Here is a 22,701-nt window from a genome sequence, read left to right as displayed (position 1 = left end):
AATGTTTTAAATACTCATTTCAACAGAAATAATAGAAAAAACCTGCATCAAAGATGAAATCTCTAGTGTGCAAGTGAAACGAAACAGAAAAAAAGAAAAGAACTTCCCAAAACAGCCACATGGCAAGAGAAAAGCCATTTACTTGAATGAGAAAAGGCCCAGGTCAAATCCCAGAGTCATATCTAATCTAAGAGGTCTATGAACTACTGAAAGAAGTAATCATCAGGAAAACAATTATCTCACTTTCCTTGAAAAAAAAAATCTTGCTTCAGACTGTCCCCTCTTAATATTGCAGATGCAAATTTACATTACTAACGAGTGTCAAAACAAACATGCCCTGTAAGGAATTAAAGCAACAGGGTAAATGGGATCCTTTTTGCTCATGAATTTCAAATCATCTTACAAAGTAGATCTATAAATGAGCTTAGCTGCCAGCTAAGTTTGTAAGCCAAAACAACCACCGATCACCATTCCCCACTTAACACTGCAGTATTCAGCTTTTTCAAAGCCTGGAAAGACAATATTCTAACACTGTTATGACTACTCACAGAGGTCACCAAGTTAGCACTAGCAGTCTGACTCTTGCATCCTGAGGTGGTGTTATAAAGCCAGTCCACAAACTGTAGTGCTAAGCTGGAGAGAGGCCATAAGTTAGAGCTGGCTTTGTATTTAGTAAATGTAACCCCTGCTTGAAGAGAGCCAACACCACTTTAATTCAGTTTTCTCCCTTTTCAGACTTACTTATGGTTTAACAGCAAGAGAAGCCTATCCCATACTGAATGAATGATTACCTCTTGTAGCCTTGACACATATCTGCGTTCAGAAAACGAACTTCAGCCATCTAACGGCATCCCTGCGCACCGTATGGCATTAGCAGGCCTCTGCCACGTTCTAGTATGACACAGCAGAACCACACGACATCATCAAAGGAACATGACATCCCAAGATGTTTCATTTTTCCTGCAATTAATTGGAATCAACAGGGCTTCTTCCTTTCACACTGGCACAGACTACCAAGCTATCTTCTAAAAAGAATTAAACTATCAATTATAGAATTAAAAGTAGTAATTCTAGTTGGAGAGCTCATACAGGTAAAATATCTGCAATACTACCATCACAGTATCAGTATCATAAACAGAACCTAGACTACTCCCTAGAAAATCATGTTTTCCAAGTGGGTTCATAAAAAAAGAAATTCTGAGATTTTTTTATATAATTCATGTCCAACACTATTTTGAGCATTTATCAGCTATGCAATGCAGTAGTGGAACAAACAGCCTGGTAAAAAGTATGTTGTTGAAAGCAAACCCAAGAAAGTTTCTTAGTTTTTAACCTCCACAACTTAAAACTGAATTTAAGGAAGGTGGTATGAATTTCCCAATATCTATAAACAACACATTTGCTAGCTAGCAGCCCTAGATTGTTTACCGATTCAAATTTCTTCTCTTAAATACATTTTCTTGATCAATGTTGGAGAATCTTCAATTTCTTAGTTTGAAAATAAAACTCAAAAGTTATGATTGCCATCTCTCACCAAGGCCAACAGAAGGGCAGGGAAAAAAAAGAAACAAAATCACAACAGAAAGGTAAAGCTTGCAAAGTTACTTTGAGATCAGGATCACATGAATACCTGTACAGGTAATAGAAGAAAAATACAGAAAATACAGAAATACAGAAAAAGTTTAGTACAGAAAGGTTAATAAAAAAACAAATAAAGGCAAAGTGCAAATGGGAGAAAGGGAAAGAAAATTCTTGATAAAAAATAAAAAGTAAAAAGCCTTTGACAGCCATTTTGGATCACATTATTGCAGAGCCTAAGAAATGCAGTTTTATCATGGAATCCATTAGAAAGTAAATTGTGTAGTAACAGAAAGTCAGGAAATTAATGTAACCTGCTTGAATAGAAAATGTCTTTGGAAAAAAGTCAGAATAACAGATGATCCCAGGAAAAAGACAAAAATATCCAAGTTTACCTTCTCAGAAGGATCCTGATACTGCCACAATTACCATTTTACCAATTACAATCAGGCCATTTCAGAAGAATATCAGTGGAAAGAAAACCCTCTTTAACCTGACAAGACTGAGCAGGGAGCAAGATCTCTAACCTCATGAAAATCACAAAGATTTCAGAAGTGATAAGTTGCAAGGAGACCTCATTCACTTCCCAGTTTTTCTTCAAGGCAATTACCATGGCAGTACTGCAGGCTCTGCTGAGTCCACCTGTCTTTTGGTTTCCTGGCCAGAGTACAAAGAAAAAGGTACTGCTGCACATCTGTACCACTTGTACTATTTCATTGCCTTACACAATAGCTTTGTGTAAACAGAGTTTTGGGTTTCAGGGCTCTTCTTCCTCCTTCCTTCCTCAGTTACCCCCAAACAATTACTGTGTTTTTGCTGCCACCAAAAATTTTTAAGACTTCCTCTTGAAACTAGACTCTTACCTTCAAAGAACTGCTGTAAGGCCTCATTTTCTCCCACCACATCCATGAAAATCCAGTAGAACTGTTTTGCTTTCCTACTGCTTGAAGAGTTCCCGCTGAGAAAAATGCACTGTTTCTTCTCCAGATGATTACCAACATGCCAAGGAACACTTCATGTTTTTTTCAGAGGTTTCAATGAATTTGTACCAGCTGATTTCATTCCTCCATAACTAGAGCCACAGTTATACTTTGGCTTTATGTAAAGGACTTAAACTACATGTAAAGGAAAATCTGAGAAGCCTTTTGAGGCAAGGCGAAGGTGATGTGTATTCTATCCAGTAAGCAAGTCTAATGTTCTTGCTTCAAGGACCTTTGGTCCCAGTACTAACTATAATTACACATGCGCAAAAAATGCAGCAATAAAAATTACTTATCTTGTCTTTGTACTTTCACACAGGTCGTATAATTAATACTACTGACGAAATCAACAGTAATCAAAAATGCAAGAGCAAAGCCATCATTAGTAGGGAAGTAAAATTTCTAATTGTTACTAACAAAATTAAATTACAGAATTACCTGTTTATCTGAGGTAGCATTGAAAAACATATGGGAAAGCTGAACATGGAACAAAGCTCTTTGCTCTTGCTAAGCAGCAAATCCTATTTTCTATTTTTTATTTCATTTTCTCTGATTTCATCTTTAAACACTAAAAATGGCCCATTTTGCCACCCCTAAGCAAACAGGACAAAAATATTCAGATGTGAAATTGGCACTGAAAGAGGTATTTGGTTATGAACAAAAATTTCAATGAAGTCAACTCTGGAATTAGGTTATTTTCTGAAGTAATTACACTCACCACACAAGTAACTGTTGTGCAGTTTTTACAAGCCCTGAGCACTCACAGTGACACAGGTTTCTCAGGATAAACAGCTCATATTAAAAATATAGAAAAGAATTTCAGAGTAGGGACTTGAAGACAGAAGCAAGTCAGTCAGATGTTGATGTAATTGAGTCAAACAGTCATTACCACTGAGATACATAGGGTACATCTTTGTTATCCCTAATACAAGAAAATCACCTCAGCATAATACATTTTAGATACTACCATGTATAAAAAGGACCCTTCTCTCTGCTTGAATAAGCAACAGGACTTTGTTGTTGTAAAGGATATTAAGTCAGAATAGCAACAGCTACTGGCTACCATTTACCTACTGTTAGCTAATCATGAACACAGTTGTACCTCATTATGTAAACTCAGGATTAACAATCATTTAGGAAGCATTTATGAGTCTAGCATAAAACATAATACCAACAACCACAGCTTGTTTTCTAAGAGTCGGTAAAACCAGACTTCCTTAGCATTATTGAAAGAACAAACAACCCTTTAACAATTTATGGTAGAATTTTTCCAGGTGTCTCCAACAGCAAGTAGTACCTAGGGAGAAGAGATAGATAAAAATATTTCTTCGGTACTGAAACAGTCCAAGTTGGACATACATACTCCATTACATGTAAAATGTTTAGGTTCAGTTGTTTGTTTTAATTTTAACATTAAAATGCCTGGTTGAAGCCAACACTTGCAAAGTGTTTTCAGGCACATACAAGCAACACAAATATGGTATTAAATCTCACTGCTCATTCTATTTACTTTTGGGAAAACAAAGAACATTCCAGTAAGAAAGTGATGAATAGCACTGGTTTTGTTCAGCATCAAAGATCTGTATCCACTGACATGCTTCTTGTTAAAAAAACAACTATATAAACTCCCCTTTTAATGTTTGTCTGTTTACTTGCCAATGCTTTAATCTTAAGTGTAATTGATAAATGGCTGTCAGGATCAAGATCTAACGTTTTTCCAAAAGGGTAAGTCTAGTACATATCCACAACTATGTTCCTGTAAGCTCATTAGCTGTCTGCTTTCAGCTTAGACAATGTCCAGGAAAAAAAGGACCACTTGAACTTCGAGTGCTAAAGTAACACTTTAAAATGTATATTAAGAGGCCACGATCCTTTTTAGGGTTGTCTGACACAATCTGTACATGTGAAAAAACTGATAACATTATATGGAAATTATCATCAACATGTTAAAGAAATCACATCATGGAAATTTCCCACTTTCAAGGGCAGCTGTGGGGAAAATGATGTACAAAGCACTGAAACCCAAAAAAAAGGTAGGATTAAAAAAAAAAACCAAACATTTAAAGGAATGAAAACATTTTAATGACAGAAAATCAGAGGGAAAGAGAAAGTTTTTAGCAGTCAGATAGGGGTCAGGACAGATTTCTAACCAAAGTGTCAACAAGATAATTTTATTGATCCTTGAAATTCAAAAAGCACCCTACTTTAAAAAGAAGATACTCAGGTTTATTATGCTGTATATGTTTCTCTTCTTGCATGTTTTTAAAAATTAAAAGTATAGGAAAGCAGCACTTCAAAGAATTCCAAGTTCTCTAATTGTCTGTTAACTGTATTGGCATGTATGCAGAGAGAGCTACATATATGTATCTGAACACTACAATGAATAACATGTCAGGCACTTATTCTGCCTTCACAAAATCATCTCATTTTTACATTTTAGAATGTCTTCTCAGGGAGATTCACATTATTCTGCATCACAAACAACAGAAGACAGAGGCTGTTTCAGATTAACACTTTAATCGGAATTTCTTTTTTTAAATGTAAATTACAATCACTAATACACCTGCAAGTGTTTACCACATTTGTTCAACTAAATATTATGTGTACGCATATACAGCATAGGTCAGTTTAAAACAATCACAGTACTTCTTAGTGCCATCTGCAAAAAGAGAAAGATCTTGGACCCACTTTGTGGAAATAAATATCAAGTGACAAAAAAAAGATTCAGCCATTTTAGTTATGTATATTCAATGAAGTTCATGCGCGCACACGAGTAGTAAGACTTAGAGCTCTTCCTTGTAATAGCCAAGTTTTGCCAGTGACATCTCTCGTCTCAGCTGCATAACTTCCCAGAACATCTGATCCACTAAAAAAAAGACAGAAATATCATTAAACATACCAAATTCATATTTTATTTCAACTGATGTATTCAGGCTGCTTCACTCTACAGGAGTTACGGGGAACTTTGTAACAAACATCTGGTAAAACCAAAATTAATGTGTAAGGGCTAATTGTGCTTGGTTATGATAAAATCTAATCAAGTATATATTCTAAAAATTCTAAGTGACAGTCCTATAAAAAAATTCCTCAAATTTTAGATTTCTTTTTAAAATTGAGAACAACAATACATCAGTACTTCTTATCAGTTTCAATTAATTGCAGTGCCTCATTTTAATTGCCCTGTCCCTTGACTCACCTTCTGTAAAACTAAATAACTACAAAAAAGAAAAAAGTAGAACTTGTTGAATAAGAATTGCTTAATCAAATAATCTGTAATTTTGTTATATTTTTTCCATTTATAATCTTCCTTCCTCCCTCTTTTTTTCTACAGGAATCTGCAGCAACAATAAGACGGGTAGGAAAGGCCTTTTTTTCTTATTTCATCTGTATTTTCCTAAACTTGATGACTCTAGTGCATACTGTAAACTTCTGGATGCCACAAATCAAAATTGAGTATATAATTACAAGACAAAAATAATTTCCATGTAGTCAAGATCCTAACATAGAATGTCTACTAATATAATTAACCTGAACAAAAAGTACAAGGTCTCCCTTAACGTATTTCAGAAACCACTTTTGTAAAAGTGAGCTCTGTCTCAAAAATTACATGGTGCATTAGTAGAAATGCACACAGCACATTATGTAGACAATTATTATGAGTGCCTACATTCTTGTAACGGTATTGTTGAAATACTTACATAAAGCTACAAATGCAAATTTTGTATTTTAGTAGTAAAGATGATAATGGAGCTGAAACACCAAACTCAATTTTTGTCTGAACGTCTTGTGAAGAATAAATAAATCTGATAATGCTGAAAATATTTCATTATTTGATGTAAAAAAATATTAACTTAGCTTTTCTATCTCAATAGTAAATAATGTTTAGTTGAAACTTCATAGGTTCTTTTGGTCAAAGTAAAAGCCTTTTAATTATACATCATAACAAAATTTTAAATAACGCATTTTCAAGATCTTTAGCGATGTTGGTACATCAGTAAAAATTACCACCATCTGAAGGTATTATTAAACATAATTTAGTTTATGAAATAGGTGGATTTCTGGTAAATTCCATGGCCCTTTGACAGTGAAAATAAATAGCATTATTTTTGTAAGGAACACTCTAGCACCTCAGAAGTACTCAAGGTTAGACACGGAAACAAAATACTTCCATGTAGCTAAAATCCTGAGCTCTAGAAATTTAGAAACATCAGAAGAGATGACTAGAGGTCAGATAGGAAAAGTGGGGCTAATTCCAGTCAAATTCTTGATGAAGCAAATCCACAGAGACTTGAAAACTGGAAAAATGAAACGCACAGACATCCATAAACATTGCAATGCTGTTTTATTCTACTTTCAAAACTGCAACTGAGCTAAAAAAATTATATTTTCACAGTGAAAGTAAAATTTTTAATTAACTATTGACACAAGGCTAATGACCCTTTTTCCGCTATCTGTGCTCAGCGTATCTGGGAGCCTAAGTGATATGACCTGTTTCAAAAAAACCTTGGACTGAAGGCTGTTTGGTAATATTCTTTGATCTGGACAGGAAAAACAATTAAATCAACTGTGTGCAGTTTAAACACAATCAAATTATCTTCATTTTCTTTTCTAGTGATAAACAGGTAAAAGGGTCTTGAAAATGAAGACCAGTAACTACAACTCCAACACGCAATAGATGTTTAAATTCCAGAATTAAGTAACTAAGTGTACAATCCATACATTTTCACAAGCATCCTTTATATGGACATACTGAAACCGGATAGCACAGTTAGGCAAATTTCTGCGTTGCTGTGCAGACATGGTTTAAATAGAGTTGTTGGGTAGGCTATTCTGACAAGAACAAAGAAGCTGGGTAACAATGGTAGAAAAAACTCAAACCCACAGCCTGAAGCAACGGCAGTAAAAAACACATTTCTCTTTTGGGGTGGACAGTAATCAAGCCTTACATTTATAACCAGAGCCCTAATCAAGAGATTTTGCCATGCTACTGCAATGACATTTCAGCTGCACTCAGATGAATCATTACAATATACAGGTTTTCTATATATATATAACAGGCTTCCTGTTTACTTTTTACAATTGAACCCAAAATATTGTCACTCTTGCCAGTTCCCCCCAAAAAAATAGTATGGCAAGAATGGCTCTCTCAATTCTCAATGTACAAAATAAAAAGACACAAAAACACCAAGCAAAAGGAAAAATGGCTCAGATCAAACCAAACTGAAGGTATTTTGGTCTAAAATATCTCCATATTCTGTGAAAGACTTGATTTTTTACTACCGTGTGGAAAAATTGTGACTAACTCCTCGTTACAGACTTTTTCATAACATTTCCTACTGAATAATATATAAGGGTTTTTCAGAAGGACTAAAAATCAATGTGTTTTAATTTGTTGTTGTTGAAAAAAATAAGTTTATTGGAGAGTGAAATATCACCACATTCTCAAAATTACCACAATGACTACAAACTGATAGCTTTCCAGTAACGTCAGGTCACAGCTACTGTGTGTAGATAAGCAACTTTTAGGCACAGGCACTATTTAAATTTCTGTTCATATACACCAAACACAATTTCCTACTCACCATCTTGCTGCTTCAACAGTCCTTGCTGGATGTATCGAATATATGTAAAGAAGTTACACACAGAAGTGATCTGAACTCATAAAAAAATAATGGTGGTTAATATAATTTTGCATAACGGTATGGAAAAAAAATAAGTAAATAACTATGCAAAATGAAATCACAGTAAATCTACTTACCCTGTAACGACAGAAAGGAGAAATGTAGTAATAACTGCTTGAATCTCCTAATTTGATTCTATGCTTGCATGACTTACTTTGTCCACTGAGAGCACATTTCCTACAAATATAAAGGTCACGTGATTTAATAAACAAATCTGACATTAATGTCAAACACCTGCATGTGTTTACAGTATTAATCTAACTGCTTCACACTGGTGCAGATACATGAGTCTCTATCTTCATTTTACATTACACTGGCAATTATTTTAGTTCCACAAGGACTAATTTCATTCCAATACTGGTGCATTTTGATGCTTTTTTGAATTTTAAAACTTTCTTCAGCTCTGGGCATGTACTTCATATTCACTAATTCAAGTTTGGCTTGACAACTCTGGTGCAGTGGATTTCTTTAATTAACTCTTGATACGTGAAATAAGCATTATTTAAATTATCAGTTGATGTCAACATTTAAACAGATATTTTAAAAATTCCACTCGATATTGTATTTCATCATAAAAAATATCAGCCTTACAGAAGAGCATTCAATTCTCTGAAGCCTCTCTTAAATGCATTCTAAGGCCAGCTTTGCATTTATGGCCAAATTGAAATCATATTTTATATTCAGAGTGTCAAATAATTTGGAACAAAGGAAAATAAGCTGTCCAGCAATAATTCTTTATGTTACCGCTACAAAAAGTAATGGTAAAATAATTAAATTTACGTATTTCCATGCAGTATTCTGGAAAGGTCAGCAGTCACCACAAATTCTTCCCCCCCCCCCAAAAAAAAAAAAATTAGGAAAAGACAATGAACTTTTAAAAATTAGGAGAATGTGATTTATTCGGAATGTCTGTAATATAGCATCTCAGATTAACTAGCCTGTCATGGCAACCACTGTTTCATTAGTTTTAAAAGCTGCTGACTCTCCTCCCTCCCATTTCTACCTCATGAAATTAGTGAGTCTAAGAACAAACAGCCTCTCAAAAGTGAAACAAAAATTACTAAGCTTTTGTGGTTCTAAACAGTGGCTCACAAGCCTTTTAAATAGCCTGCAGCAGGTCCACAGAACCATGTAAGACAGGAGAAAACTGAAGTGTGTATATGACTTTCCATAACAGTTTATGAGGACTGAGAGCAGTGCATTGATGTAAGAAATCCTAGAGCAGCTGAAGCAAGCTGATCACAATTTCAGTCTGGTTGTTGTCAGAAGACAGACAAACTTTCAGTGCTAGGAAAATAAAACCTTTTCTTCCTTCTGGCTACATAATTACCTTTATATGTTGTCTTCCATCACACAGGGTTAAATGCTGGCACAGTGGTTACTACTGATGACTCAGTTCTGTGCTGTATGGCCCACATGCAGCTTAGTGCTTTTTTACCCACAGGGACAATTATTTGAGTCTTGTGGGGAAACCCAGCTGTGTCTTTTGTTAAGGCAGCACTTACTGCACACCATCACAGGCACCATTCAGTACCTTCTGTATAGCAAGAACCTTTCTTTACTACTATCATGGCTCTTCACCCTTTACTTCTTACTTTGCTATTGGGCTATTGCCCACTATGTTATGCATCTGTTTCCCCATGCAACTGTACAACAAAATAACCTTTAAAAACATTACTCTAGTTTTTGTTATTATTTGTCTATATTATGTATTTAAGATGTTTCAATAAAAATAGCGCTATGCACTGTATAATAATAAAAACCTGAAACTGCTACTCTGATTCAATGAAAATTGGAACACCTGTTTCCCATACAGTGCCAGTGATCATATACAAGGCAAAGCCCATTTGCTGTCAAACTACACTTAAATACTGCACATTCCTCACCTATTACTTATTTACAAGCAACATCACAAAAGTTTTCGTCGATACACAGCAGCTGGAAAACTGAGAAAGGAATATGGCCAACCTTTTCATACAGCTCAAATAACTAGATTACAATTTGTGCACTGTCATATAAAAATGTTAATCTATATATCTAGCCAACTATTTAAGGATTTCATAAGTTCTAATTAAAAAACTACATTAGACTGGAGAAAACAGATTAAAAATATGAAGAAATTTCTGAATGATGCAATTGAGTCTCCTGAGTAAGTATTTCATCATGTCAAGATACAGGGAAGTTGCTTGAACCACAATGACTTTAAATCAATTTGCCAATTGGGTTCTGACACATGACTTGTTTCAGTAGTTTCTGTCTGTCCGGATTCTCTGCTGCACTCATGGAACACAGTTCACCGTGGCAGCTCTTGGACATGAGTTCACTACCCCTTGAGTAGCTCCGTTATTGGTGCGGGCCCTTCTAACGAAGAGCTGGTACAGCTCAAAAAGTGTGTTTTCTAGTGACAGGAAAAAGTTGAGGAATATATATGAATGCTTTTATTTTGTAGGCTAGAAAGGATCAAAGACTGTCATAAAACACAATTTTCATTTTATACAGCTTCTTTAAAGAGAAAGAATTTTGAGATATGTTAATTGTAGTTTCTCTTCCACTCAAAAACAGAGGAAAAACAAGGACTAAAAAGCAATAGCAATGACAAAGAAAAAAATCTTAAAGAGTCAGATGAAACATTTTCATGCAAGACTTCTATCATAAAATCAAATTCTCTCAAATCAAGTATTAGAGAAAAGTCATGTCCTTCTCAAGATCTGGAAGGCTCAAAATTAACACTGACCTTGTTTGCTTACTCTGACATATGCTGAAGCACACTACAAATCCCTTCCTTCACATCCATCAATGTCTCAGTGTCTCAGGGCAAGTCCCTCCCACCTAACTTCAACAGCTGTATCTGTACCTGACAACAAGTCTTGCTTCAGATTCCTCTAGGACCACTCCAGAATTTCTAAAACAACCTTCTTGTCATTCAAGCATACTTCCTAATTTAGGTTCAAACTCCCACTCACCTTCATTCCTACTTCATTACATTCCTCCTGCTCAAACTCAGAGGATTTACTCTATATATCTGTTTTCAAATCCTTCAGCTACCTTTGTCAGTGTCTTACATATATTCTAAATTTCTTACGCCACAAATCCTCCAGATGTCACATATTCAGCCTGTACTACTCCAACACCTATTTCTTTCATGATGCTTTCCAGTTGAGAGCCCCTAGGTCAAAAGCATCTGTTTTAAGTATCAGGATGGTCTTCTCCAAAGAGGTGAATGTTACTTTTGGGGTCAATGCATCGTAAGTGAATCACACAGCTCTCCCCAAAAGGCAAGGTTTGTTTTATGTTAGTCTCTTTTAAAGTTCCATTTATTAGTTGCTTACTTTCCCATAAAATTTTGTAACAACCATCTTGAAGTCTTAGATTTTAGGAAATTAAATTTAAGATACACAAATTTGACTGAGGTCATCAGTTGATAGCAGTTTTCTCAAGCCAAGAGATATCTCAAATGAGTCAAGATTACCCCTCTTGTTAGTTTACATACTTTGGTCCCCCACATTCAACTGCAGAAGCTTTCACAAATCGAACAGGTTGCAAGCCAACAGGTTCAATGCTCAGAGTGTTGTTTTCAACAGCTTCCAGGACAGCTGAGGCCAACTGCAAGAGAAATTGAGAAACCGGTTAAAAACAGCTCTTCTTTATCCATTGCCTAAAAGCAGTGACATAGTTCTTCTTCTGGAAAGTCAACATAGAAAAAAAAAAAATCAACTCACCAAACAAATTCAATTACAAATGAGATTTTGCTTTCATCATTGAACAGGAGGTCCCATTTCCAAGCTCCTGCTTAAATTCTGCCCTCCAAATAACCCTGCCTTCCCTGAGGCAAGGTAACTTCTTTACAGCCAGGAATGTAGTCAAGCATGATTAAAAAGCTAACAGTATCTTCAGCCATTCTTCATATGCCCAAATAGCACATACGTTTATACATACTGTGTTCTTGTCAGAGACTGAATATGGCACAAACTTTATTTTAAATATTGGTCTAATTTTATTGTGTTATATGAAAAATACAAAATTATGCAGCATGCTTCTTTATCTTGAATAAAACAAGTAAAAATGTAACTTTTTCAGCTTTTAGAAAGGTGTACAAACAAGTAAGACTGAAAAATATACAGAAAAGCCAACAAAATATATAGAGAAGCCAGTTGCAACTTTCAAACACTAGTCTAGTTAAAACAAAGTGCAACTTTGTTCGGGTTTTTTTATGTTAATTCTTTATAAACACACAATCACAAGACACTAGAAATGTGATCATTTTGCTTGACTGGACTAAACACTTGCCCAAGACCATTGTTTTAAGTAAAAGCCATTACCTGATTTTAAAAAAGGTGCAATTTATGTTATTAATGAAATGATTTTGTACTAAGGCTCCTTCCTACTCAATAATAAAGACGTTTTTTCTATTGTACTTTAAATATTTTTTAAAACAGAATGTTAGTATTAAAGTAGTTTATATGAAATGCTCCTTTTCTGTCATCTCCCCAAAGAAAAACACTATACATATACACAGGAGGCTACTAACAGTTGATGTAATACTTCAACCATTCAGATAACTGCATTTCCAATTATTCAGAAACACAACACATGTATAATTTATTGTTTGGTTAACTGCACATTAGCCTATCAATAGCCAAGTGAAAACAGAAGTCGGTCACTACACACAGCATCTGAAAACAATAAATGATGTAACTGACAAGTGCGAGAAGCCTCATGCTTCCCTTAAGAGGCAATATACATCTACAGTAATTATATTACCACTGAAGCACAAAACCAAAATTAAGCTGCTGGGAAGGACAACAGAATGGCCTACTTACATATACTGAAGAAGTAATTTAATTCCTATAGTAACCAAGTAAACTTTTTAGTGGGAGAGGTTCATATGATGGTGTACACCAACAATAACAAACCAATATACAATTAACTAAAAGACTGTGCATGCTTATGGTCAGAAAGTAACCACAGATGAAAAGCATGGGACAAGAACATAACACCTCCTGAAAATAACAGATAAAAATTATGAAGAAAATGCAGGATTTTCTATGCAAAGGGTTTAATTTTACTGAGAAAAAAATATCAATAGTTATGGTTTTAAAATTTCTTATTTTAATAAAGATCTAAGAATACGCTGCCTTTCCTTACTGATACCCCAACTACAGCCTGTAAACGCTGCTTAAGAACAAAAACAAAGTAAAGCAGTTGGAACTGCAATCCCAAGATAGGTAAAATTCCAGTCTTTCCTCTATATGGGAGAACATGTGGGAATAGCACAAGGAAAAAAAAGTCTCATAATTCAATTCCTCTAAAATCCTATTTCCAAACTGCGCCTGTTGAATCAAAAATCCCAAAGTCCAATTCTTGTAACTCAAAAGCTCTCTTCAAGAAAACTCAGACTTGCTTGCAGTCTCCTTCGACTGATGTGAGAGAAAACTGATCTACAAAATTAAATATATTAGTCTCTACTGTCCCCTGTATTAACAAGAGACTGGGACAGGACACTGTTTTTACAGTCTTTGAAGTAGTAGGAATAAAGCCTCCACCCATTCTTACAAACATCAGATTCTGACAAAGAGGAGTAACATCTACAGGAAGTAGCCCTAAAACGGCCATATCTGGAACAGTATAAACAAAAGAAAAAAAATGGTTAATACTCCAGACTAAACTTCAGCACTTCACTGGAAACTGTCATACACTAATGAAACAAAAATGGTTAAACTTCATATTAAAAACAATTCAGTAGTCTACTGGGTTCTTGTAATACATTTAAAGGGAAGTGTCAGTTACCACATTTAGAACATTTCCATTACCTCACTTTTTGAGAAGGTTAAACATGGAAAAATATCTTCCCGATAAATTTTGTCCAAGAAAGGACACGTTCTGTCCATAGTAGGTTCATCCTTCCAAGATCTAAATTCATTGTACAAAGACAGGTCAGCCTAGAACACACAAAGATTCACATATTTTAGTACTGCAATTATCACAGCATCTTCATTACAGTATTTTGGTCCATCTCCACTTATGTGAGTTACAGAAAAGCAAAGAAATTCAAAGAAAACAACTTCAACTGACTGTAACATGCTGCTGTCCAAACACTTAAAGAAAATAGACTAAACACACTAAATACAGCAAAAGAAGTAAACAGGAAGTCAATGTATAAATCAATTAAAAGTATACTTCATTTTTCATCTTTATGCCCAAACTCTCTCCTTTATCACCCAACAGAAAGGCAAGGATATTCACTGGGAATGATTTATGAGCCTGCTCCCCCACAGCTCCTCTAGTCCAAGAGGAAATGCTAAAACAACCCATTAAATCATGCTGGGAGTAACCATGCTCTGCATTAGGAAAAGATAATTTTACCTGCTTTGAAAACATTTTGTTTTGTCATCTCCACACCGAGATCACTTAGCAGTAGGACGGCAGCTATTCAGTCTGGTGTTCCGGAGATCGGTACTAGACTGCTATTAAATATCTACATTTACATTATGAGACAGTCTGTCCGATGGGCTGGCTACCCACTAACAGCTGGAGTACACTGAGGTGCTCCCAAAACACATCATCTGGTTTAGGGTTACTTGAGAAGAATCTTGTTCATGGGCTCCAGGACACGAACCAAGCAGAAAGGGGATGAGTGTTTGTGACACATGCTCCTAATCCAACATAAAAGACTACTGCCAGTCCCCACTGGGATATGAAACACTATCCTGCTCCCCAGATGCAACACCAGCCTCAGATTGGTTCTGACATTCTGCTTCAGCATCTTTTCAACTGGTTAAATCCCCTTCTTGTACTACAACAGACCTATGCTCCTAAAACTATGAGAATGATGCACACTGCAGGCAAAAGGCAAGCCAGGATGTGAATTTAAAGTTTGGTATTATTAAAAACAAATAATATAGGTAACATAATGAAAGAGGAAAATATATAATGTATGCTAAAAATTGATTTTTAATCCTATTATAAAGATCAGTGTACTGCTTTGAACCAACCTCATTCAGCCTTTTTTTTTTTTCCCCATGCACTACCCCCTCCTCTGAGTCCCCAGCACTTTGCCATTCTTTTACATATATGTTTGGGGGATTTCTTCTGTCACTTTCAGAGTTTTTTGGTTTAACTTTATTTTTTTTCTTTTCTTTTTTTTTCCTTGAAAAATTAGGCTGGAAAATCTGCTTTCCATTAGAGCTACTTGCTTTTATACTCATGTACAATCAGGAACAACCATCTTAATTAAGCTAGTCCATAAATGTCCTGGTTGGTAAGCCACCAACTTCATTGTACAAGCGAAATTCAATAGGTGTAACTTGCTCCCTCAAGGAACATTTCCCATACCTTAAAATCCATCTCAGGTCTGGCTTTAAAATTAATATAATCAAGAGATACCAGCAGAAAAACATTTCTTTTTGATTTGTACTATAGGATTCTAAAAATTGAGATGCATTTCTTATTAACTTTGTTATTTTCTAGATTTAACTCAATTTTACCCAAACCTGCAGTTTATAAAGAAGCTGCCTTGAAAAAACTGTTCAGTGAACATAGCTTGATGCTCTTCCTTTCCATTCTACAATGTGATACATTTATACCTCCTCCCTGTCTTTACTTATATTTTCATTAGGTCAGTTTTGATTACTACAAATTAAATATACAGCCAAATGCAATAATAATTCTAGTTAATTTTTTTTATGTTTTCATTTACAGTAAAATACAACATCAGTGAAACATTTTAGCTCTCTGAACGACACTGAAGTATTTATCAGCATTTACAGTGAGTGGATGCTACCTGTTTGCTTAAGATCCAGGTAGCTATTCAGCTTATCTCAATCTTTTTAATATGTAAAATCATTACACATGTCAATTTATCCTAGGAGGTTACTACCACATGCTAGGATGTATTTCTCTGGGATGCTGGTATCCTTCTAGTTCCACTGCAACTTAGGGTGGACAGCCAGCCACTCTTGACTCTGTCTACATTCTACACAGAAACCTGAGAGTTGATGTATTTACACCCAGCTCCATCCAACATCTCCAGGTGGTAGACTCTCCATAAGAGTCTAAAGCTATATTCCCCACACCAAAAGGCCACCACTGCATAGCCCCAAGCAAGAGAACTCTCAGACTCCCTTTTGAAGTTGAGTCACTCAACGTTAGAAGAAAGACATGCAAAGGGTAATTTAACTCAGTGGTAAGAACATTTAGCAAGAAGGGGACAGAACTGGGGTTTCAACCCAGCTCCCAGAAGTGCAAAAACATTTACCTTAGACCAACTATAATTAAAAGCAGGAAACAAAACCACAAAGCACTGGATAACAAAAGCAGCTGGGAAGGCATGTCTCTCCTGCTTAAAACCATGATCTAGCCACCATGCCAAAGGCAGTCTTGCTTTCTTCACCCCATGCTACATTCCATTAAATACTCCTGCTCAGATGAGAAATAGAAAGACTCAAGTCCCAGTGGGTGGAAAATCCATGTGTTTCTTAGTGATCCCCTGTGCTGCCACTGGAAGAGCAGTCACCAGTTTGAGCAGCCTTGAGCAGCCTCAAAGCGTCTCCTTATGCAGCCAACAAAAAGGAGACTGAACTAAAGAAAAATGTCAGGCAGACTGGTTCTTCTGCAGCATATCCCTCACATTCCCCACCTTCTCTCCACAAGAAATTGAGGCAAAACAGATTTCTCCCCTCTCTCGCTCTTGCCCAACACTTAAAAAATTCATTGAGCCACGACCTCAGTGTGATGCTTACAAAGTAATGGGATTCCATCCCAGCTCTCCCCTTTTCTCAGGGGCAACAAGGATTCAGTTTTAATAAGGAAAATATACTGGATACCACTGAAAGTGGGCAGGTAGGTTGTAAATCTTCTGATTTATTTTTTTTTAAAGTTTGAGTATGAAAACAAAACTGAAAGATACCTTTATTTTCTAGGTTTATTGTAAAAATGTGTCCAGTACAAACTAACCACTTTGAACCACATCAGATATCCAGTTGGCCTGTTTCCTCTCTGACAACGGCCAGCAGCCACGGAGTTGGCTGAAGAGACATATGAGAGGAAAGACAGTGATATGTATTCGTTTTACAGCCTCAAAACTCCTAGCAATCTGTAGTTAAAGAAGCTTCCTAAGCCAAATGTCATATCTGTCTTCTATATACCTTGAGAGGCTTTTGTTACTTTGCATGACTATATTTTGAACACATTTATATTTTAATCTTGCTACCTCATGACAATGAGTAAAGTTTCATTATGTGACTGAAAATTATTTTCCTTTTAGCTTCCAGAGTTTTCTTATTACAAGAATTCATTAATAATTGTTCATCATTCATCTTCCACATGTCACCTGAGATTGCAGAGGTTTTTCTTCTACCTCAAGTATCTCTCTCTACACAGAAATCCTTCCATAGGTTTGACCATTTGTCACACTTCCTCACATTTTCATTATGTCCTGTGATGAAGATGATATAGCTGCATGCATAGAAACACACATTTACTATATGTTTATACAGCAGTGTAATGCTTTTTCTTTGGCTATTTATTCCTTTCCTAAGAATTCCTAAGTCTCTGTTGGTCTTTGACCACCACTGAGCACTGAGATGGTGTCTGCAGACAATGATCAACAAGGACGCTATCTTTTTTTTTCAGCACAATGTAGCTCTTTCCAAGTTCACAACTGCAAGCTTGCTAGTTGCATTTTTTCCCTAGATGCCTCATTTCTCAAACTTATCTAGAATTTCATCTGCTGTAAAATAATCTCCTTCTCAACTCTTTGGTCAATTTTTGTTACTACCATTCCAGGGACTCAAGTACCAACCTCTCCCCTCATTATTTCCCCATTTTCAGATACATGAGTACATTCTTTAAAAAAAAAAAAAAAAAAAAAATCACACAGGCCCCTGCAATTCCAGTGGTATTTCTCCTCCTGTTCTCTAATTAGTCATTGATTATGCCTTTTCCCTGGCCTCTTTCACCCATTATTTATCTATAAAATTACTCTTCTTCTTTTCTATGATAATTTATACATCATTTATGAAAGTTTATGAATTTTCAGCAAAGGACTTCATAAAAAATCACCAGGACTTATCATTCAGTTTTATTGCTTTGGTTTATTGTTTGGGTTTTTTAATTACCATCTTTAAATTACTAATTCCAATATTTGAAATCTTATTTCATTTTTCCTTAATGATTTAAAGGTAAACGAGACTTAGAAGAACCACCACCTATTGGTATGTAAGTAAAGTTCTTTCACTAACGAAAAACACCTCTAAAATAGTCAGCATTACATGAAGAGTTAATATATACTAAATTTAGTGTGAGTAAAACAAAACAATAAAGTCAGCTTATCAGCAAACATAGAACAATCCTTATACTGTTACCTCTTTACAGTCTTTTACAATTGGCTGCATCATGGTAAGGTCCTGATGACTGCCACCCATAGCACTGCTTGTACTCTTGTTTCGCACATGGCCTTTCTTAAAAGGAGTTTTTCCACCAGACTGAAACTCCTTAGTTGGAGACGTTGGTGAAGTAGACAGTACCAGTGTTTTCAATGCTGCTACTTCAGCCTGGAGGACATCAATCTTCAGGGGGGTGGAGCGGGATAAAGTCATTAACAAACAAAAAAATATATTAGGTTAAGAATATGTTGAATCAATTGACAAAATCTCCAGCTATCTTGGTTCAAAACAAGATGCCATCTTCCAACAACAGTAGCACACAGATGTCTATGCCATTGCATACCGTAGTAACACTCACTTCCTATGCACCATGCTGGCTATCTGACATGATGCTAAAACACCCTGTCCATGTGTGTTAGCCAAGAATATGTCAAGCAACACCAAACAACTATGTATATATTCTAATATAATGTATACAGGTAATGTTTTATCTATATCTTTATGATTCATACTTTAAATTTAAAACCATGTGAAAAGACAAAGCAAGCAAGCTAGAAAAAAAGCTCACCTTTCCTTGTGCTTCTTTTAACTGTTTTTCTGCTGCAGCTTGTTTGACATTTGCTTCTTTAACCATTTTGTGTGCTTCCTATAAAAAATGTTTATCTAGTGTAAATGCCTCACACAAATTTATGAAAAATCCAACAACTAAGGACATACTTTTGCTTCACGGAGACCACTTGTGAATATTAAGTTGTGTAATAATCTGAAATGAAATAGTTACATTAAAAAAAACCCCTACAAATCTATCATTTGGATTCATCACTGGCCCACCAAGTTTCTTCCCCTTGGTCCTGGTCCAGATTCAGAAATTCAGCAACTCCACCCACCCCCCTCCAGCAGGAACAATACCTGTCATGAACACCAGGCTCCAGTTACACTTCAGTGGCTGACAAGTCAAGTTCCTTGACCGCCAGGGAAAGACTGAACCAGTAGCAACAAAAGCAACATGGGCACAGTAGCACATTCAAAAGAACTTCTACCTTCTTCTAACCAGAATAACCAGTTTTAGACAACTGTAAACTTCTGCACGAAGGAACCAGTCAAACAACTATGAAGTCTAAATTCTTGCCATTAGCAAAACAGACAAAGCAACAGCATAAAAACAGTTTGTCATTTAATAAACATTTCTTAAGTAGAACAGAAAAAGCACTAAAAAAAAATCCAAGTAAAGAAACAAGGCTAAGCCAATAAAGAAAAAAGCATAAAAGGACAGAGTTTTTTAAACATCCTTTTACCTCATACCTTTAAGCCTTTTGTCTGTATAACGTATTTGCTTAGGCTCTGATCCAGCAATTTGCACCTATGATCAGATTACTGTTCTCATGCGATACTTACTGAAGGCAACAAAAACTGAAATATCAGAGCCACCAACTAAATTACTTGGGATAGGATGCTTTTCATATCTGTAAAGCGCCTAGCACATCTGGACGCTATATAAATAAAACAAAAAAGTTTGTACATCATCATACCAAGAGATCTGGCTCCCACTGGCATACAACACAGCTGTGTAATATGGGTTTGTAAAATTTTCTTAAGTAACAAGACACATGCAGGAATGGGAACATACACATTTATACAATGTGTACAAATACATTTAACATTGATCATGCAGTTTCTGCTTAGTGATGCACCTTTGAAAGCAAAGCATGTTACTGTGCTATTACAGTGTAATAATGTATTATATGAATCCAGCTATGCAAAACAACTCTTGATCCTCCACTGGGATTAATATAAGCTCTAGCATATCCACTTACATGGTTGCTGAAATTAGTGGGATTCAGAATAAAACATGATTTCAAAGGCTGTAGATGCCAGTGCAAAAAAAAAAAAAAAAAAAAAATAAATAAACCTCACCACTGTGTCTTGTTAGGGCCTCTTAGTGAAATCAAATCACAAAATAAAACTCAATTAACACAGTTTTAACAAACTGACACATTGTTCTAAGTTATGAAATGTCATAAAAATAAAATTTCACTGATAATTTTATTTTTATTCCTCTACAGTTAAAATATCTGCCCAATATTTTTCTCTTCCCCAACATACACAGGTATTTATGCTAAAAAGTACCCTTCCAGTCTACCATTTGTTTTTTACACATAGGAACTGCTTAATATTTTAAGTAAACTTGTCCTGCCAGGATGATGAAACAAAACCCATAGAGCAGTTTTTAATTTGATTTTTGCATGTCAGTATTTTTAAGCTTCTTAATAGTACTCTTATACCAATACAACATCATAGATTTAAACACTGCTTCTAAAACATATCTAATATTGTATCTTTATGCATATGCTGAAAACCAATACTTAGGATTTAGTAAACATATAAATCATCCACAGATTATGAAATTTATTCTGACAATTAAAGATACCACAATTTAGGCCTGAGGCATTCCTACATATATTCCTAAAATAAAATGAGAACTGATTGTTCTTCAAGTATGGAATTAGGATTTTTTTCTGTATAACACAATCTCACAATCTTTGCTGGTACTACTGCTGGTCCTACTTAAAGTTCAGGCTTCTCACTTGGTAACCAGGTTTCACCCTGGTTCATCACTCAGTACTAATGTTTCTTTTCAAGTCTGTGGGTGTAGCAAAATTCAGAAGCTGAAAACATGGTTAAGTTATGTACTTGTAACCTCCATTGATCTGGTACTGCGTTATTTTTTTATTTAGTCACCATAGCAACCCCAAATTTAGCTCTTATCTAGATAGCCTTGTTGTCAGACAGAGAAGCTGTCTCAAAATAGTTATGCCAAAAAATAAGCTGATATATTTTCCTTATTTTCTTGATTTTGTGTCTAGGCGGATTGACAAGCTCAATAAGACGTCTCTCATCTAAGTGAAAAGTCTGCTGCTTGCTCTTAAGCCTCTACTTTCAACACCCAGGTCTTCAGGACACAAATCCCTTTAAAAGCTTATTGCAGAAAAATTCAGCATACAATACACTGGTTCTACATAAAACATCTGGCTCAGCTTCCTTTAAGTATATCACATTGAAGACTCCAACAAACCTCAAACAGACTAGCTGTAAGTTCTTCCAATTCCTGTCCAAGTTGATCTCGTACTTTAGAAAGCCTTTCACATTCTTCATCTTTTAACTTCAGCTCCTATGGAAAATTGAAAGTTATTTATTCTGACTTAAGAGTAGTAATTTGGCCTTTTAAAGCTAATACCAAAAGAGAGGGGGGACAAAAAGAACAAAAAAAACAAATAATCAGAGGAGCATAAAACCTTTGCTAAACAAAGCCTTTCAAAATATTCATCTTAACACTAAAAACAATTGTTAATGCTATGCATATACAGCTATTTCTTCCTGCTATACAGAAATATACCAGGCCAATCTAAAGTATCCCTTAGCTAAACATCAACATTTCCAAAATTCTCCAGAGTAAAAAAAGCATTTTTTCCTGAAAGTATGAAAGACTAAATTCACTTAAAATATAGATCAAATTCATTATTGAGACAGACAGAACATCAGTTCTGTCTAGTCATTCCTTAAAGATAAAGTAATCCTTTTTAAAAAATAAAAAATTAAAAAAAAAACAAATTTAAAAAAAAAAGTAGTCTCAAGATAATCCCCAATTCTAAATAAATTTTAAAATATATTTTACTATAAATACTCTATCCTGAATATCTCCTTACAACGAATACAATTCCAAAATCATACTGTAATTATATCTTTGCTCTTGTTTATGCAGATATATAAATAAAACTAAAGCAACGTAATGAAATTCAAAATGCTCTCTTAACCACTAAAATTTGAGCAAAGGTCTGACCATTACCACTTTTACAGTAAGATTTTAACATAGATTTGGCAATATAAGGGTTACACATGCCCAATCTTATCTGTATTGAGGAGAAAACGGGGTAATTTACAGAGAAGTACAAAAAGGTTGACAAGAAATTTGAAAGAAAAGCTCTTCTCCCCTTCCCCAGCCATTAAACCCAGGAAACTCTTGCAGAAAGAAAGGATGTAGAGAAAAAGTAAAAGAAAGAAAAGCAGCAAAAAGCCAATTCT

At 35.2% G+C, this 22,701-nt stretch overlaps 2 protein-coding genes across 3 annotated transcripts in view; both read right to left on the bottom strand.

Moving 5' to 3' along the window:
* MYRFL (myelin regulatory factor like) overlaps positions 1-2,487 on the bottom strand; it is a 41,860-nt gene extending 39,373 nt beyond the window's left edge. The window contains exon 1 of the mRNA XM_032688951.1: positions 2,442-2,487. Within this exon, the coding sequence (XP_032544842.1) occupies positions 2,442-2,487 (46 nt within the window). The remainder of the gene's footprint in view (positions 1-2,441) is intronic.
* A 2,567-nt stretch (positions 2,488-5,054) lies between these two features.
* Positions 5,055-22,701, bottom strand: part of RAB3IP (RAB3A interacting protein) — a 32,504-nt gene continuing 14,857 nt past the window's right edge. Inside the window, exons 4-11 of one of the 2 annotated variants that reach the window (XM_032687934.1) lie at positions 21,695-21,790; positions 19,190-19,267; positions 18,601-18,804; positions 14,050-14,178; positions 11,730-11,842; positions 8,317-8,416; positions 8,141-8,210; positions 5,055-5,424 (exon numbers count right to left, since the gene is read on the bottom strand). In XM_032687934.1, the coding sequence (XP_032543825.1) occupies positions 5,342-5,424; positions 8,141-8,210; positions 8,317-8,416; positions 11,730-11,842; positions 14,050-14,178; positions 18,601-18,804; positions 19,190-19,267; positions 21,695-21,790 (873 nt within the window). In that variant the 3' untranslated portion in view covers positions 5,055-5,341. The remainder of the gene's footprint in view (positions 5,425-8,140; positions 8,211-8,316; positions 8,417-11,729; positions 11,843-14,049; positions 14,179-18,600; positions 18,805-19,189; positions 19,268-21,694; positions 21,791-22,701) is intronic. The other variant, XM_032687935.1, reaches the window with a different exon arrangement.

Source organism: Chiroxiphia lanceolata, chromosome 5 (genome assembly GCF_009829145.1).
Source record: "Chiroxiphia lanceolata isolate bChiLan1 chromosome 5, bChiLan1.pri, whole genome shotgun sequence".
Classification (NCBI taxonomy): Eukaryota; Metazoa; Chordata; class Aves; order Passeriformes; family Pipridae; genus Chiroxiphia; species Chiroxiphia lanceolata.
The sequence above is the reverse complement of the archived record's forward strand: the minus strand, read 5'-3'. Positions and strand labels throughout refer to the sequence as shown.